General features: G+C 44.8%; 2 protein-coding genes across 3 annotated transcripts; both read left to right on the plus strand.

Annotated features, from left to right (window-relative positions):
- Positions 1–1,082: 1,082 nt before the first annotated feature.
- Sox15 (Sox box protein 15) lies at positions 1,083–13,190 on the plus strand. The gene is made up of 3 exons (XM_017164214.2): positions 1,083–1,414; positions 10,582–11,315; positions 11,451–13,190. Exons 1-3 carry the CDS (start codon positions 1,362–1,364, stop codon positions 13,091–13,093), a joined length of 2,430 nt encoding a protein of 809 aa, XP_017019703.2. The 5' UTR covers positions 1,083–1,361; the 3' UTR covers positions 13,094–13,190.
- A 250-nt stretch (positions 13,191–13,440) lies between these two features.
- VGAT (vesicular GABA transporter) lies at positions 13,441–16,282 on the plus strand. Of its 2 annotated transcripts, XM_017164526.3 has the most exons (3): positions 13,441–13,614; positions 14,106–14,359; positions 14,419–16,282. In XM_017164526.3, exons 2-3 carry the CDS (start codon positions 14,205–14,207, stop codon positions 15,713–15,715), a joined length of 1,452 nt encoding a protein of 483 aa, XP_017020015.1. In that variant the 5' UTR covers positions 13,441–13,614; positions 14,106–14,204; the 3' UTR covers positions 15,716–16,282. The 2 variants fall into 2 exon arrangements, with proteins under 2 accessions (XP_017020015.1, XP_017020014.1); XM_017164525.3 differs by having other exon boundaries at positions 13,441–14,359.
- The last annotated feature ends 3 nt before the right edge of the window (positions 16,283–16,285 follow it).

Raw genomic sequence — 16,285 nt, forward strand, 5'->3', positions numbered from 1 at the left:
CTGCGTCTCCCCGGTTATAATCATAAATATATCTACATACAGCGACCGACTACTGACTGGCCGCCGTACATAGGCCCAGTTACTTACTTAGTTAGTCTCTTGGCTGCTGGCTGTGCATTTTCATTTTCCCAAGAGTGTTGTTGCCGCTGTCACAGCGTCCGCTCCCTCGAGCGGTTTGTGTTTTGAGTCTCTTGTGAAATGTCGTCGAAGCCCTTGATTTTAGGCAGTCGATACGCTCATTAGTGGTGGTCCCCCCGTCCAGACTCTCGCGAATCGGAAAAGCGTGTTCACTGAGAGCGGAAAAGTGTTTGCCAAGAGCTTGGAAAATCTAACTAGAAAAAGAGTGGAAAATTAAGCTGGAAAACGTTCTAAAAAGTGTTACCTAAAGCGATCTACAAAGCTACATACAAGATATTCTTTGGAAACTAGAAAATATAATTGGAAAGTGTTTTCTTAAAGCCATTATCCTTCTTAAAAAACGTTTTAGAAAGTGTTTTTCAGTAGCCTAGAAACAAGGTTCAAAAAGTGCTGAAATCCTTCTCAAAACCCTTTAAAAAAGTGTATTTATAAAGCCAAAATCCATCTTAAAAACCTAAAAAAGGGATTTCAAAATCCACTTCATTAATAAAAGATTTAAAAGAACCTGAAAATTTACTTAAAAACTAACTAAAAAGTGTATTTAATTCTCTTCAAATCAAACTTTTTCGGAACGTTTTGGATTCTACCACCACATCTTCCTGAAGATCAGCCCCCAAACCAAGTGCCAACTAACTAAACCCTTAAAAGAACAATCGAATCAAAGTGCCAAGTGACCCAAGACCCAAAAGAGTTTAAATTTCAAGAGGTATCAGCAAATCGGTAGAAAAAACCAAGTGGAAAACCCCGTGAAAAACCCTCTGATAGAGTGCAAAATAAAAGTATCCACATCATTAGACGATTGCAAAATCGTAACCGAAAAATGTGGGTTAGGGTCTAGCAGTAGCAGCACCACCACCAACGAAACAAAAAACAACACCAAAATCTGACAACAAATGGACGCAAATTCACACATGCCGGAGTGCATAGATTTATGGTTGGAACTGTAACGGGGCGAAAATGTTGGGACCGGCAAGGCAGTAGTAGTACTAGCAGACCACCTGCCCCCACCGACGAAGGGAAAAAAGCTAACGGAATAATGCAACATTAAGCAAAATGCTGCTGGCCCTGCTAAAGCAAAGCCCCAAACACAAACAACAACAGCAACAACAACAGCCACAAAAATCTCAACCTGCCACCGACAACTGCAACAGCAACAGCAACAGCAACAACAACATCAACATCAGCGTCACCGTTACCACGAACACCGCCGTTGCCGTATAAAAATGGAACCCTCATATGATCACGAACATCCACATCATCTGCTAACAAATTACAAGTAATATTTACATTTTTCCCATGCTAAAAATTTTTTTTTCCTCGCTGTTTAATTATATCCAAGCGAAGCGAAGATACATATCTTCAAGATAATAACCATAATGAAAAATGGAAAAGCTGTCCGTGTAGTGGTGAAGAAATTCTCTAGATCGTGTGTATGTATATTATGCCGGAGTAAGCCCGAGTTAGAGGGTGTATATATAGCCCCTGATGACTGGGGACTTTTCAAGACTTAGTCACAGAAAGAGAGAGGAGCAAAGAGAGAGAGAGACGAGATACAAACACTGAGATACTCGTACTGAGATACTAAAGATACTGGCACGACAGCAAGAAACACCGTCGGGGATGCCATAAAAACGGGTGTATATATGGGGGTATATAGGGGGTATATACGGGGTATATACTCATACCTAATACCTGGGAATTTTGCTTAGATTTTCCTTAGTGTGGCCCCAGTTTCGGTTTTATTTTTACTTATTTTTTTCCAGACCCACAACACACTTGCACTTGTGTTCGTATCCGCTTCTCGCTTCGCAGTGTGTGAGCATTCTCCCCTCCATCTCTTCCCTCTGAATATGTAAATGGACGGCCGCGTATAACTTAAGAACGTCTTTCGTCTTTGGACTGCGGCTCGAAATTGGTCAAGTGGAAAGTAAACCAAGACTCCGGGCCCGGGTCTCGGGTCTTGGGGGTGTAGAGCCTGGGAACGAGCACAGGGCACAGGGCAAGCGGGCGAGGAGAAAAGCCCCGAAAAGAGGTTTTAATTTCCGTATATATTTCGGCCAGAGGTCAAGCTGTTTCAGCCATTAAAAAGATTTAGCTGAACAGATCTAAACAGCTTGATAGCTACGCATGAGGTTTTGATATCCGTCTATATAGTATACCTATATACATATACTCCCCCACAGTTTATGCCTCTGACTTTCGTAGTTTCCGACGGGAAATTCCCGTCTACAAATTGGCTAGGAAATTATGAATGGAAATGTAGCCATGAAATTGAATTAAGTACAGATGAAAAAGCTTTGATAAATCAACAAAAAGAAATTTGAAAAAATAAAAATATTCAAGGGATTTCGGGGAATCTGAAAAAACCTCTAGAGACCTTTATTCCAAGCGAAAGCTTGTCACATTTTTCGTCACATTTTTCGAAATCTTCCTGCTGGGTTTGGCTCACAAATCAACTCCATTCAGTTTGATCTTTTATGGTTTCAAACATAAATCAAGTCAAGGCTTTAATCTAAATAGTTTTCCACTTAAAAATAAAATTCAATGACCAATAAACCAGCGATCTGTATATGTGGATTTCCAATCAAGTTTGGCAATTAATTAAGATTTCATTGTGACTAAGCTGGCAAAGGAAATCTGTTATGGCTTCAAAGATATATAGTATAATAACCATAGTTCCTGGTTGCTCAATATATGCATAGTGATAAAGATCGGTTCCCCTTTTTGCTTCAAGCAGGAACTAAAACTTGGCATTGACGTAGAAGGAGATTCCAAGCAGTTGTGACTTCTTGGAAGAGACAGAGATAAATCTTTAGTAAATCTTTGTATAAATCGCGTGTCGACAGGTTAATTGGTTAATTGTATTGATGAATCTGCGCCAGGGTATGTCAGGGAAAAGTATAAAAAAAAGGTGAAGTTTGGAAAGTTTTTTTTAAGAGAGAATAGAATGCAGAAAATTTCTTTGGTGTGAGTTTTTGGGTTCTTATTACGAAGGGTGACAATTATTTGAAGAAATAGAGCATTTTTCTTTAAATTAACTTAAACCTACATTAAATTATTGAAATTAGTAAGACAAGAATATATTTTCAAATATTTTAAGGGATTATAAGGTCATATGTCTCTTGGAAAGTGAATAAATGGGTCGATATGCTCCTTAAATCAAGTAAATTAAAAATTAAAATATAAAATAAAATACTTTAATGTAAAAAGAGATTGTTGTCTTAAAATTCTTATTGAAGATTAAATGATCCGTAGAAAATAATCCAATATATTAAAAAGGATGCTAAAAATAATGTTTAATATTTTCCTTTAGCTTTATTTTGGCTTCACTTGTATTTCAAAAAATTCCTGATTTAAATTCGAAATTTAGAAGTTAACAGAGCACTCAAAACTGTATATTTTCGTTAGCTAACAATTTAAAACATTTTAAATAAATATAAAATCACAAAAGTATCCCCAAGGATCTTCATAAAAAACTACTAAGTTCTCCCTCACCAAGACTAAACCTTTACCTTCAGAACATTCTATTTTTAAGTACCTCTCCGAACCTCGGATACGTTATGACCAATTAACGATCACAAATTCAAGCATGAGCCGTATAAACGTTTCAAGTTAATTAATTTTAATAACCCCAATTAGTGGTTTTCCAGACATTCAAATCTGTCGGCACCCTATAACCCCCATTATAACCCCTGTAAATCAGGACTGCCTGAAAATGTGGCGAAACTCCCCCTAAAGCCCATTATCGAAAACTCCGGGTCCGGCTGGTTAGTTCCCTGCCATTTAAATTTGTACTCGTATTTTTGTTCGAAATCAACATCAACCAACTAGCTAAGTACAGAGATCCTCCACATGCAATTACTCTAGTTACTGGTGGTACGCGCATGTACGAGGCAGCACTGCCTCCATTTCCATGCAATCCATATAATTTAGGGCCCGGACCCCGATCGTCGATCCCTCCCCCACCTGCGAGGGAGTCGTCGTCGTATAGTCTATGTGTATGTGCGTGCTAAAATCCATTAAGTTTTTGTATCTTTTTTATGCTCTTAAAATCGCTTGTGTGAGAACTGGGTCTTCGCCGTTTCTTCTTGGCGGAAAATGGAGGCGGATGGTGGTGCCAGAGGTGGCCGGGGTGGAGATCGGGCGACGACAGGCCGCAATAAACCTCATTAGCCGAACGAATCCGAAGTCAGCTTCGCTTGCTCGGCCCTCGAAGAGTGATGGTGATGATGGCGACGATGAAGATGAAGATGATGATGATGATGCTTCGCTTGCTTCATTAGTTTAATTATGTGCCCTGGGTATATAGCCGGCATATACATATACTACCTATACCATATATATTGGGGCTACCTTGCAAAACAAGAAGAGAAGATTTATACACGTACAAAAAACTAGCTTAGTTTTTATAAATATAATTTGGAATTGAGATATTTTATGTTGGGATTATGCTAAAGGTATTTCTTCTTTATTTCAAAATGAATGTGGGAATCGATTTAGGATTTAAGCCACCAACTCTTTGCTTTTTAAATTGAGTGCACTTACCTTAATTAGGATGTTGTCTATGCTAAAAAAGTTCTAAATAAAATCAACAACAATATTTAATATAAATAAATATAATCACTATAAACTCCCTATATTTTCTTTAAAATTCTTTTAAATTTTATAAAAAACTTGGATTTTAATGGTGTTTTTTTTAAATTGAAGAAAAACATTATTATTATCATGGAGGCCTATTTAAATTTAAACAATTAAATCTTAAGATCTCGAAATATACTCATCTTTCATCCTTTGAAATCAGTTTTTAAATCTTTGCTTTAAACCGGATATGAATTCTAAATGGAATCTCTGTATTTCTTAATCTTCATTATATTCCATTCTTCAAGAACCTTTTTCATATATCTCCCTCACCGATTCCCAAACCACCTAGTATACCTTAATTTTCCCAGTGCACATCTTCTCCTCCTCCATTGTGCGTGCCGCGTCGATCTCATTCGCCCAGGTAGCGCGTTCGCTTCATCCGCGTCCGCATTCACGTTCATGTTCATTAAAGCTAAGATGGCGGCTCTGCTGGCCCGGATGCTGGGCTGTTTATGCTTATTGGTCAGGCGGCATCTACATACAGGCTGGCGGCCATATGTACACGCTGCTGCCTTGGCATGCATATGTATGCGTAAATGGCCGATGCGATGCGATCCGATCGTCGTCGGTCGACAACTGTGGGCCTGCGTCGTTAAGTTATTCAAGTACATCACACCTGGGCCGCCGCCGTCGCCGTCGCCTCGCAGAGATACAGCTCCGAGAGCTGCTGCTGCTGCTGCTGCAACTGGAACTCGGCCCAGGTCGTGCCGTCGAGTTGCTTGGGCCAAACTCGTTTTCCGGCCTCTTGTAAGCCTCTGAAATCTGTTGTGTTTTTTTTTTTTGTCGTTCGGGTTGGGGCGCCTGCAGCCACACAGCAGGCAGCCAATAGACTGCAAATGGAGCAAATGGAGAGCCGCCGCCGAAGATGCCTCTTTGCTGGCCACACCCACCTCTGGTCCCCTCGTCTCGTCCTCTTGGCCAGCCAAAAAACCAAAATGGCTTTTATTACCTTGCCGCACCACTTGCCCAGGCAGAAGATGAAGTTGAAGCTCCATCGCTCCCCGTCGAGGCGCCAAATGATTTGCCATTCTAAACAGGCGGCAGGCAGCAGGTTTCGTTCTGGACCAGAACTTCTGGTTGACTCTTTGGAGGCGCTAAGCTGGAGTCCGAGCCGTGCACTCTAATTAGTTTTAAGTGCAGGTCTGTGTCAGTTTCTATATGAATTATAAATCAAGGTTGCTAATTAGCATATCTCACGGGAGAAGCTTTCTAATATATGAGAGTGTTAGAAGCATTTGCTACAGGAGAGTTGACTATAATCGAAGGGGTTTTTAAAACTTCAGAGAACTTGGAAAAAGGGTGTCATTAAAAAGTGGAAAACTATAGCATATTATTTAATTTATTTGTAATTAGGTATAAAGCTAATTAAACTATTTATTTAATATATATATTCTGAGGCTTTCACTACATTACCCTGTTAGGAAACAATTTAAAATGGTTGTGAAAAGGCTTTTCTTTGGCTTAACTTTCGCTTGCATCCCAAGCCAGTAATTATATTTTCAATGTTTTTATTTGCAACAATAGATTGTCATATATATTTTAAAGATTTTTTTTTACTACTGAAGCAATAACAACATAATTTCTATTCCTTTTTAACTTACTACTGCTACCTTTTAATTATTAAAGCCATGTTGTGCTTCTTCTTTCATTGAAACCCTTTAAAATGCAAATAAAAATCAATTCCTCATCATTATTCAATCAGTAATAAATCCCACTAAATTATTTTAATTTAATTTAATCAAATTTCTTCAACTCCCCGATAAAGACTCTTCTTTGACTCACTTGTAAAACCTCTTTCGCTTCCCAAATCCATCGAAATAATGCCAGAAACACCAGCTAACCATTGTCCCAATAGCCTGCCTGCTGGGGCCACCGCGATGGTTTTGGAAGCCAAGAGACAAATCTGCCCAATCGTTGTCACATACCTGTCCAACTCCAGCGCGGAGAATCCCCTAACCGCCAGGCCATTCCTCCAAAAAGTCAACAGAGGCTAGACAATGGTATTGACAGCTCACCACAGCAGTTGGATCTGTCTTAATTACTGTCCTATTTGCTGGAATGTCAGCTTGTCAGGCCAAAGTTATGCGGCCCCCGAAACGCTTTCTAAAATTAGCCTGGAATATGGAAAATATAGTATAGTTTGGGTGGGAAAAGGGGGAACTCTTTATTACCCGACTTCTACTTCTGACAATTGTCTTCCAAAAAGGGGAATGGGGATCAGATCGGGTTTGGCTTCGGCTTCGGTTTCGAGAACCAACTTAAAAGGCTGTCTTCAGCAGCGCGGCAGAGCGTCACATGAATCACAATATGCTAAAGCGCCTGACACTCTCCAGATCAATGCGGCGGCTCCTGAATGAAGCCGATGCTCCTGCTGCTGCTCCGGGGCTTGTTAAAAGGGAGGAGTTGCCTACTTTTGTGGCAGCCACAGGAGGGAGTACCCTCAGCTTCTTACTTACCCCTTCCATCTTTTCTCGCTGGACTCTCTGTGGCAGCCACCACCAGAGAAGTTGCTGTGCTCGTAAACAAAACGTTCCATGGTCCCCAAGTCGGCGGCGGACATCGAGTACTCTGGGACAGGGGGACACTGAACAGGGGAGGGAGGGAGAGGAGGATGAAGAGGACGAGGACAGGCTGCTACAGCGGCTGGCTGGCCGCAATGTGGAATATGTGGCATTTTGCAAAGATGTTGACATTTTGCGCGCATAAAAATGCCAACTTACCGGCCACTGTATGTGTCCTATTTTAAAATCAGGGCCATGGCTAAGCCACAAAACTGAAGCTGATACACTGAAGCCACAGCCAAAGCCAAAGCCAATACCAAAGCCAAAGCTAAAGCCAAACCAAAAGATGAAGCTCAGACTGAAGCTGGCTTAGCCGCATCTGCAGGAGCAGCGCGGAGCTTGGATCGTGAGCGCGCTTAGGATAAAGCCAGACCGACTGCGACCAGACAGCCGACAGTTGGGACAGGTTGGACAGCGGCGGACACAGCGGACAGACGGACAAACGGACAGACCAACTCGGGACGGTATAATTTTGTGTACCCCTTTTTGGCCAGGCGAAGTATTTAGCAGCGGCAGCCGCAACCGAATATCAAAAACGTAACGACGTCACCGAAAACCCTCAATAAATTATCAAGACTTCAGCCGGGGCTGCCGGTCGTTGCTTTGGAATATAAAAGGGAAGAGAAGGGTGAAGATGGGGAAGCGGGTACCCAGCTTATTCGCTAAGGGTACCGGGTACTGGGGCAACTAAAATTTGCAACTTTGGCGGCATTGTCAAGGAAGAAAGTCGCCGGAACTAGAGCGCCTAGCTGGAGGCAGAGGGGGAAGGGGAATGTGGAGTATATGCAAGGCAAAGAGACTAGGAGAGGTGGGCTTCTTTTAAGAAAAATATTCCAAGTCTTGGGCAGACCATAGAATTAGGAGAAGAATGGGAAACGGGGGCATGGGCAAGCTGGTGACTGGAAGCTGGAGTATTTTAAGACAAAAGACTAAGAGACCAGGCACTTAAAGGTCTTTGGATTTTTTGAGACTTAGTGTCCTAGGTTCTTAGTTCTTCCTAGAGTCTTGTAGTTTTAAAATCTTTGTCTTTAAGTCTTTAAATTTCACTTCTAAGTCATAAAGTCCTGGACTGTTTCACTCCTATAATCTAAAGGTATTTCACACTTCAAGTCTTAGGATCTTCTCAGTCCTACAATCTTTAATCCTTCAAGTCTCAGATTCTTCCAGTCTTTGTACCTCAAACTCCTCAAAGTCAGAACTCACCCAGAGAATTAGAACTCGCGGCAGACCAGTGTAGAGTCCAGTTCCAAGCTCGACCAACAATTAGGCCCAGGTTGCCGGGGCAGACTTAAGGTAGGCAAAACGAGAAACACAATAGACCAAAAGTGTAGTGGGCAGCAATAAATTCAAACGGTATCAAGAGCGAAAAGAGAAGGAGGCCCAGAATAGCAGCAGCAGCAGCAGCATCAGGAGCAACAGCGGCGGCGGCGGCAGCCGAGAATCCCCAAAGGATCGCAGTCGGGATCTCGGCTATCCACTAGCGGGAGCTTTGGCAATATTTAAACTTGTCCATGCTCCATGCTCCGTGCTCCCAATGCTGCCTGAATTCTTGGAAGGCGAATTACTTTGAAATGTGTCGATATGTCGCAAGTTTTAAAAGTTATGCATAAAGGTCCGGCCAAGGCAAAGGCAAGGCAAGCCAGACTGCTCGTTCTCATTCTCAGTCTCGAGACTCCTTTGCGAAACGCGGCCTGGGTCTGATCTGGCTCTGGCTCTGGCTCTGGGTCTGACTCTGGCTGTGGGTTGGGGGATCTTGCTCCATTCCAGCTTCTGCTCCAGCTTCTTTGCTTACTCCGCCGACTCCGACTGGGACGACTCCGCGACGGTGGCTTGTCGGAGTTGGGGCGGTCTCCTTTGATAATACAATAGCTGCACGCGCCCAATTTACATTTATGTCCGCTGACATTAAGGAGCGCACCGATGCAGGCAGCCAGCCGGCCATCGCAGGGAGCTATCCGTTCCGATCCGTTCCGATCCAGGCCGAGAGATCCAGTTTGTGTCTCTCTGGTGTCTGATAAATGCAAAGCTCTGCTGATACTCCTCCCTTCCAACCGAAACCTGGATTCATGTGCGTGCCCGGCAACGCGAAAATTGTCAACGTATTTAGCAGCCCTTTTAAATATCATTATAAAGAAACATTGCGACGGCGGCGGTGCATTTTTGCCGGCGGTACGTAATTCCCAGCAGTAGCCCCTTGGGAGAGCGATTAACAACGATCATGAATGTGATACGGGGCGGGGGATTGGGATTTGGATTTTGAAGTGGAACTTGGGGTATAACTCCATCTTTGTTGGGTGCCATAGATGCCATCTTGGGTTAAGGCGTTTAACTTAATAAGTAATGCGTAATTAGTAATAATTAGTAAAGAGATTTTCATCTTTTAAATAGGGCTTTCCTTTTTTATATTTTTTAAAAGAATTTTAAGCGTGTTTTCTTTTATTTCTTAGATTAAATTATAATAAGAATATATTATAAATATTATTCTTATTTAGTCTGCTATATTTCCTTTACATTTAGTTTCATTAAAGCATTAGCTAACATTAATTATAGAGTTTTTTTACAGAGCTTAAGAAGAGCTTTTAAAATGAGATGAGATTTGATGGAAAAACGTACCTAGTACATTTTTATGCATTTATAATTTTTAAAATGTATTAATATCAAGTAAAAATAGGACATGAAAACCTTCATTTAAATAATAATCTATAACTTAAAGTGTTAATTGTTATATTTTTATTAAATTGTTTATTGTTTTTATTAATTAAAAGTAAAATTAAGGGATGTAGTATCGGCAGGCAAACGTTTAATTACCCTTGCAATAGAAAATTAATCATAACTCATCTAAAACAGCTTTAATTTCAATTCGGAAAGTTTTTCTGTGCTAGTTTTTATGAGAATAATAAATCTGCTTATTTAATTTTAAGATAATAAAAAATTATTTTTTTTTTAGTTTTTTACAATTTTAATGATGTAACCCCTTTTAAAATTTTGAAAAATTGACAAAAAATTTGTTTTTCGTAATCTTTCAAAATTTTATTATAATTAATTATGGTTTTTATGCTGATTTCATAAATGTGTGACATTTGGCCATTATATGCTTTTTGGCCAAGATATGCCTAAAAGAATTCCTCAAAAAGAAGCATTCTAGGGACTTTAAATAGTTTTAGTTTCTTCTTAGTTAGTAACTCACCTACCTTATTCTGCTGACCTTACCATCTCCTCCTCCCTCTCTGATCCATTCCAGTTCAAAGAAGTACCCGCACGTCTCGAGAACTCCGGAATACAGCCACTCCACGGGCAGTGATTATCCGGATCACGGCGGCTACCTCACCACGGATGGCCGGCTGATGCACGAGACGACCAGCGATGCCGGTATCTACCATGTGCGACAAGGCAGTGAACACTCCTCGCCCAGCCTCCACTCCCCAGCCATACAGAGCGCCGGCTACGAGAATGAGCATTCCCTCAACGAGGCGGTGCTGGCGGCGCCCAGCCACAGTCACAGTCACTCACCCATGCCTATGGTGTCCAGTGCCTATGTGACCGGAGGCAGTGCATCGGGTTCCCTTATCAACAGCAATATTAACTTGTTGAGCGGTGGCGGCGGTGGTAATTCGGTCTTGAACAAATTTCTATCGCATCCGCATGCAGGAATGGTGGGCCAAGGAGGTGGAGGAGGAGGTGGGGGATCTGGGCCCATGGAGGACTGTGCCTCTCACTCGCCCATCGAGCCATCGTCCATGTGGAGCTACGACTACAAGGGCGACCTGTGTGCCCCCAATTGTGGCTACCTGGAGCGGCACAAGCCGCTGCCCGCCGACCTCAAGTACCGACCCGGCGGAACCCAGTCAAAAAGTGCCAAAGAATCGCGCATCCGGCGGCCAATGAATGCATTCATGGTCTGGGCCAAGATCGAGCGCAAGAAGCTGGCCGATGAGAATCCTGACCTGCATAATGCGGATCTCAGCAAGATGTTGGGTGAGTATGGTTGGATTTTGGGGAAAAATATTAAGGGATTATAACCTCGGGATTTTAAAAAAGGCTTCTTTAGATTTCTGTATCTTAACCATAATCCTTTCCTCCTTCTTCTATTCTCTTCTCTTCAACTCTCAGGCAAGAAATGGCGCTCCCTGACACCTCAAGATCGAAGACCTTATGTAGAGGAGGCCGAGCGTCTCCGAGTGATTCACATGACGGAGCATCCCAACTACAAGTACCGACCTCGGCGACGCAAGCAGTCCAAGCTGCGAGCAATGCAGCCTGGAGGCAAGGATCAAAGCGAAAGTTCACCCAATCCCGTGGGCAATGCTGGCTCTAAAGCGAATCCCAAGCTGGCCACGCCTCCCCTGGCCACTGGATCCTCTAGCTACACCACGCCCACCACCGATGAAAGCACCTGCAATTCCACAAACCAGAATCTGAACCAGAGCCAGGTCTCTAGCGGAGGCGGCGGTGGCCTCTATGAGCAGCCCCTGAAGCCCACATACTCACCCAGCTCCGTGGACTGTTACAGCAATGCGGACAGCTCAGAGCAGATAGAGTCCCTAGCCTCCAATTGTGCGCCTTCGCCGACGGGTGGCGGCGGCAGCTACGACAGCTCCCTGCTGCTCAAGAAGCTAACAAAGGCGCCAAGTGGCCGGACGGCCAAATCCCGCCAGGATAATAAGCTGTCCAAGGCCGAGGACAAAGGCAAGGTGCAGGCGCAGCAGCAGGCCCATCAGCAGGGAATCTATGCCACCACCTCGTATCCGCTGGCGCCCACATCCGTGGCCGTGGTGGCTGCCCGGGGCATGTATGTGACCTGCAATAATCGGGGTCTCCTCGACCATGGTCACTCCGTCAAGGGCACCTTTTACCCGCCTGTCTCCGTGTCAGAGGACGAGGGCAGCTCCTCGATGAGGAACAGTGTGAGTGTCCTGCAGCAACACTGCAATCTGGGCACAGTGACGCCCTCCAGCTCCTCGGGACCCCTAACGGCCAGCGATATGAGCAGCTATACGGTCTCCATGGCGGATAATTGCGGAAATCTTAGGCTCAGCATGAATGAGTTGTCCGCCCAGGAGTATCTGCCAAGTGCTAATGCTTACGGGATGCAGTACGAGGACTTCCTGCGCTATCAATCCAATGATTTGGATTACTCCACCTCCTCGTCGGCGGCGTTGGAGCACAAAGATCCCTCGCCAGAGGGAGTCCAGAAGAGCCTCAAGTACCCGGACACAAATCAGAACTATGATGACTACGAGGCGGAGGCCTACAGCAATGCCATGCTGCCGGCAACAGCGGCCAGCTATTACACACAGTTACCCTATGCGCCCACCTCGCTGGCTGCCTTTCCCCTGCAGCTGGCGGTGCCCTTCCAGCAGGCCACAACAGGTGGCTATGGTGGGCAACCAATGCAGAGTGGTTACCTGCATTATGGAAACTATGGGGGTTATGAGAGCATGCCGCAGCAACAACAACAGCAGCAGCAGCAGCAACATCAGCAGCAGCAACAGCAATCTTCGCACTCGGCCCCTCCAGCCTTGACAGCAGCTCCTCCTCCTCAGACTGTGACCTCCCATTCCGGCGCTTCAGCAGCTGCAGCATCTGCAGCCATGCAGCAGCATCATCATCACCATTTTGCCCCAGGACCCGGCATGGTGGGCGTGGGCGTGGGCGTGGGAGTAGGAGAGATGCTCTTCGAGCAGCAGCAGCGCAAGGACGATGAGATTAGCAACATTCTGGCCGGAGTGCGGAAGACCTGCTACAGCAACTGACTCCCAAGCGAAGACATTTGCAATTTTGATAACTAAATTAAAGAGAGATCTTAGAGAGCGTGGTTATAGGTAGACTTAAGCCTTCTTCCAGTCCCCTCCCCCCCAAACCCTTTGTAATGTAAAATGTTTTAGAAATTTATGAAAAACACAAAAAAGAACAAAATATAAACAAACGAAATAAAGTAAAGCCTAAGAAAGTAATCGAATCGAAAGAGACTCTGGTGTGGAAGGCATCTCCCAGTGACAGCTACAGCTACTCCTTGGGGTGGAACGCGGGTCCAGGCCGTGACCATATGACACAGCCACCCGATATATACACGACGTTGGGAGTCTGCGCAGTGTCCAGGTTCCATCAGGTTGTGTGTGGAGTGCAAAGATTTTTCTTTTCTCATTCGAACACACGGCCAAATAATTTTTCCTCAAGTTACATAAATTTTCAAACAGACTTTTGCTTATAAAAACCATTTCCTGGCCACAAGCTGCTTCAACTTTAATTCGTGACTTGATTTCGAAACCTCCAAGTGAGCGCAGGATGTGCAAGTATCCGAGAAACGCATGAAACGCACACCACGCTGGGCGCCAAGACGAGGAGTCCCTCATCCATTCCACCAAAACGAAATTTGAGACAAAATTCCAAGTTTATTTTCTAGATCTCTAGATCTTCGACCGAATTTGAGCAAACCGGAAACGGAAGCTGCGGCGAGTGTACCGCAAATTGTCACTGCAACATAATTCTGGCCATCGGCAAAATCGATAAGCCTCAGCCTCAGCACATTCGAGCCAAGCGTCGCACGCCTTCTTGACACCACCACCGCTTGCGGCCGCCGCCATCCGAATCCACCACCTTAAACACCACCTAACCATACCACCGTCATCGCCATCGCCATCGACATCGACATTCCACCATCGTTCGTAGCCAGCATCCAAAATGTCATTCATAGCCAAATTGAAGGCCACGCCATTGCCGCCCCTGCGAAACATACTGAATGTGGCCGTGCAAACGGCCCGACAGACAATTCCAGAGCGCAAGGACTACGAGCAACCGCCGGGCAGCACGCATCACCAGCAGCAGCAGCCGCAGCAGCATCCCCACCAGCCACAGCCCTCTGGCATGGAGGAGAACACAGAGATGAGCTCGAATCCCTTTCGGAATGCTGGCAACTGGACAGAGAACGATGGCGAGGGCGATGGCGAGTACAAGGGCGAGTACCAGAGCACATCCTTCAATGAGTACGACGGGAGGTATCAGCAAACGGACGGATTTAGGTGGGTTTTACTGCTAGTTAATCCTTACCCCAATTAACCTTGTATCTCTTTTTCTCCAGGCAAGGCAGCATTGCCTCGGAGGGCAGTTCCTTCGTCTGCGAGGGAGAAGGTGGCGGCGGCTGCAAGATTGACGAATTCCAGGCGGCCTGGAATGTGACCAATGCCATCCAGGGCATGTTCATTGTCTCACTGCCCTTCGCCGTGCTCCATGGCGGATACTGGGCCATCGTGGCCATGGTCGGCATAGCGCACATCTGCTGCTACACGGGCAAGGTGCTGGTGCAGTGCCTCTACGAACCAGATCCCACCACTGGGCAGATGGTGCGAGTGCGGGACAGCTACGTGGCCATTGCCAAGGTATGTTTTGGACCCAAGCTGGGTGCTCGGGCCGTGAGCATTGCCCAGTTGATTGAGCTTCTGATGACGTGCATCCTGTATGTGGTGGTGTGCGGCGACCTGCTGGCCGGAACCTATCCGCAGGGTTCCTTTGACTCGCGCTCCTGGATGCTGTTCATAGGCATCTTCCTGCTACCCATGGGCTTCCTGAAGTCCCTGAAAATGGTCTCGACTTTGTCGTTTTGGTGCACCATGTCCCATATCGTGATTAACGCCGTGATTCTGGGCTATTGCCTGCTGCAGATCGGAGACTGGGGCTGGTCCAAGGTGCGCTTCAGCATCGACATGGAGAACTTTCCCATTTCCCTCGGCGTGATTGTGTTCTCGTACACCTCCCAGATCTTTCTGCCCACGCTCGAGGGCAACATGACCGACCGCTCCAAGTTCAACTGGATGCTGGACTGGTCTCACATTGCGGCTGCCGTGTTCAAGGCCGGCTTTGGGTACATATGCTTCCTGACCTTCCAGAATGATACCCAGCAGGTGATCACCAACAATCTGCACTCGCAGGGCTTCAAGGGCATGGTGAATTTCTTCCTGGTGATCAAGGCCATCCTTAGCTATCCCTTGCCCTACTATGCTGCCTGCGAGCTGCTCGAGAGGAACTTCTTTCGGGGTCCGCCAAAGACCAAGTTTCCCACCATCTGGAATCTGGACGGAGAGCTGAAGGTCTGGGGCCTGGGCTTCCGCGTGGGCGTCATTGTGTCAACCATACTGATGGCCATCTTTATACCCCACTTCTCCATTCTGATGGGTTTTATTGGTAGCTTCACGGGCACCATGCTCAGCTTTATCTGGCCGTGCTATTTCCACATCAAGATCAAGGGCCACCTGCTCGACCAGAAGGAAATAGCCAAAGACTACCTCATCATTGGGCTTGGCGTGCTCTTCGGCGTGATTGGAATCTATGATTCCGGAAATGCCCTGATAAATGCATTCGAAATCGGTCTTCCCTTCTAAGTCTTGAATTTTCTTTGTGATTTCTTGATCCCTTCGGGCCTGGCAAGTCTTCCAGGTGCTTTGGCATCATTTGGCCAGGTCCGAGAGGCCAAGGATTCAGTTATATATATATATACCATACAAGCGAAAGAATATCGAAATTGAAAACAATAATGTTTAGTCTGTAAGAAAAACGCAACGCAAGTCTTCCAAACAAGCGAAAAAATGTCTTCCAAACATAAATAATACAAAATAATAACTATTTATGATGATATATAAAAGGTGTAAGTTAAGTATATACAAAAGAGAATAATTATTGTATTGAAATATACGATATAGAGAAATTGAACAGAGAAACACAATAAACTGCATATGTACACCATTATACAAAATACGAAATACAAACCGAAATGTACTCGTGCTCGTATGTTATAGATAGAACCCATTGTTTATATATACCTATTATAGTCGAATGGATTTTTTTAACGTTTAAATATACAGTTACCTATACATAATAGCCTTTAAAAACGACACTAGCGCATCTTTTAAACTCTCAATAAAGACGTCATCTCCAGTTGATCCCAATAACAC

The sequence above is a fragment of the Drosophila kikkawai genome, chromosome 2R, assembly GCF_030179895.1.
Source record: "Drosophila kikkawai strain 14028-0561.14 chromosome 2R, DkikHiC1v2, whole genome shotgun sequence".
NCBI classification, from domain to species: Eukaryota; Metazoa; Arthropoda; class Insecta; order Diptera; family Drosophilidae; genus Drosophila; species Drosophila kikkawai.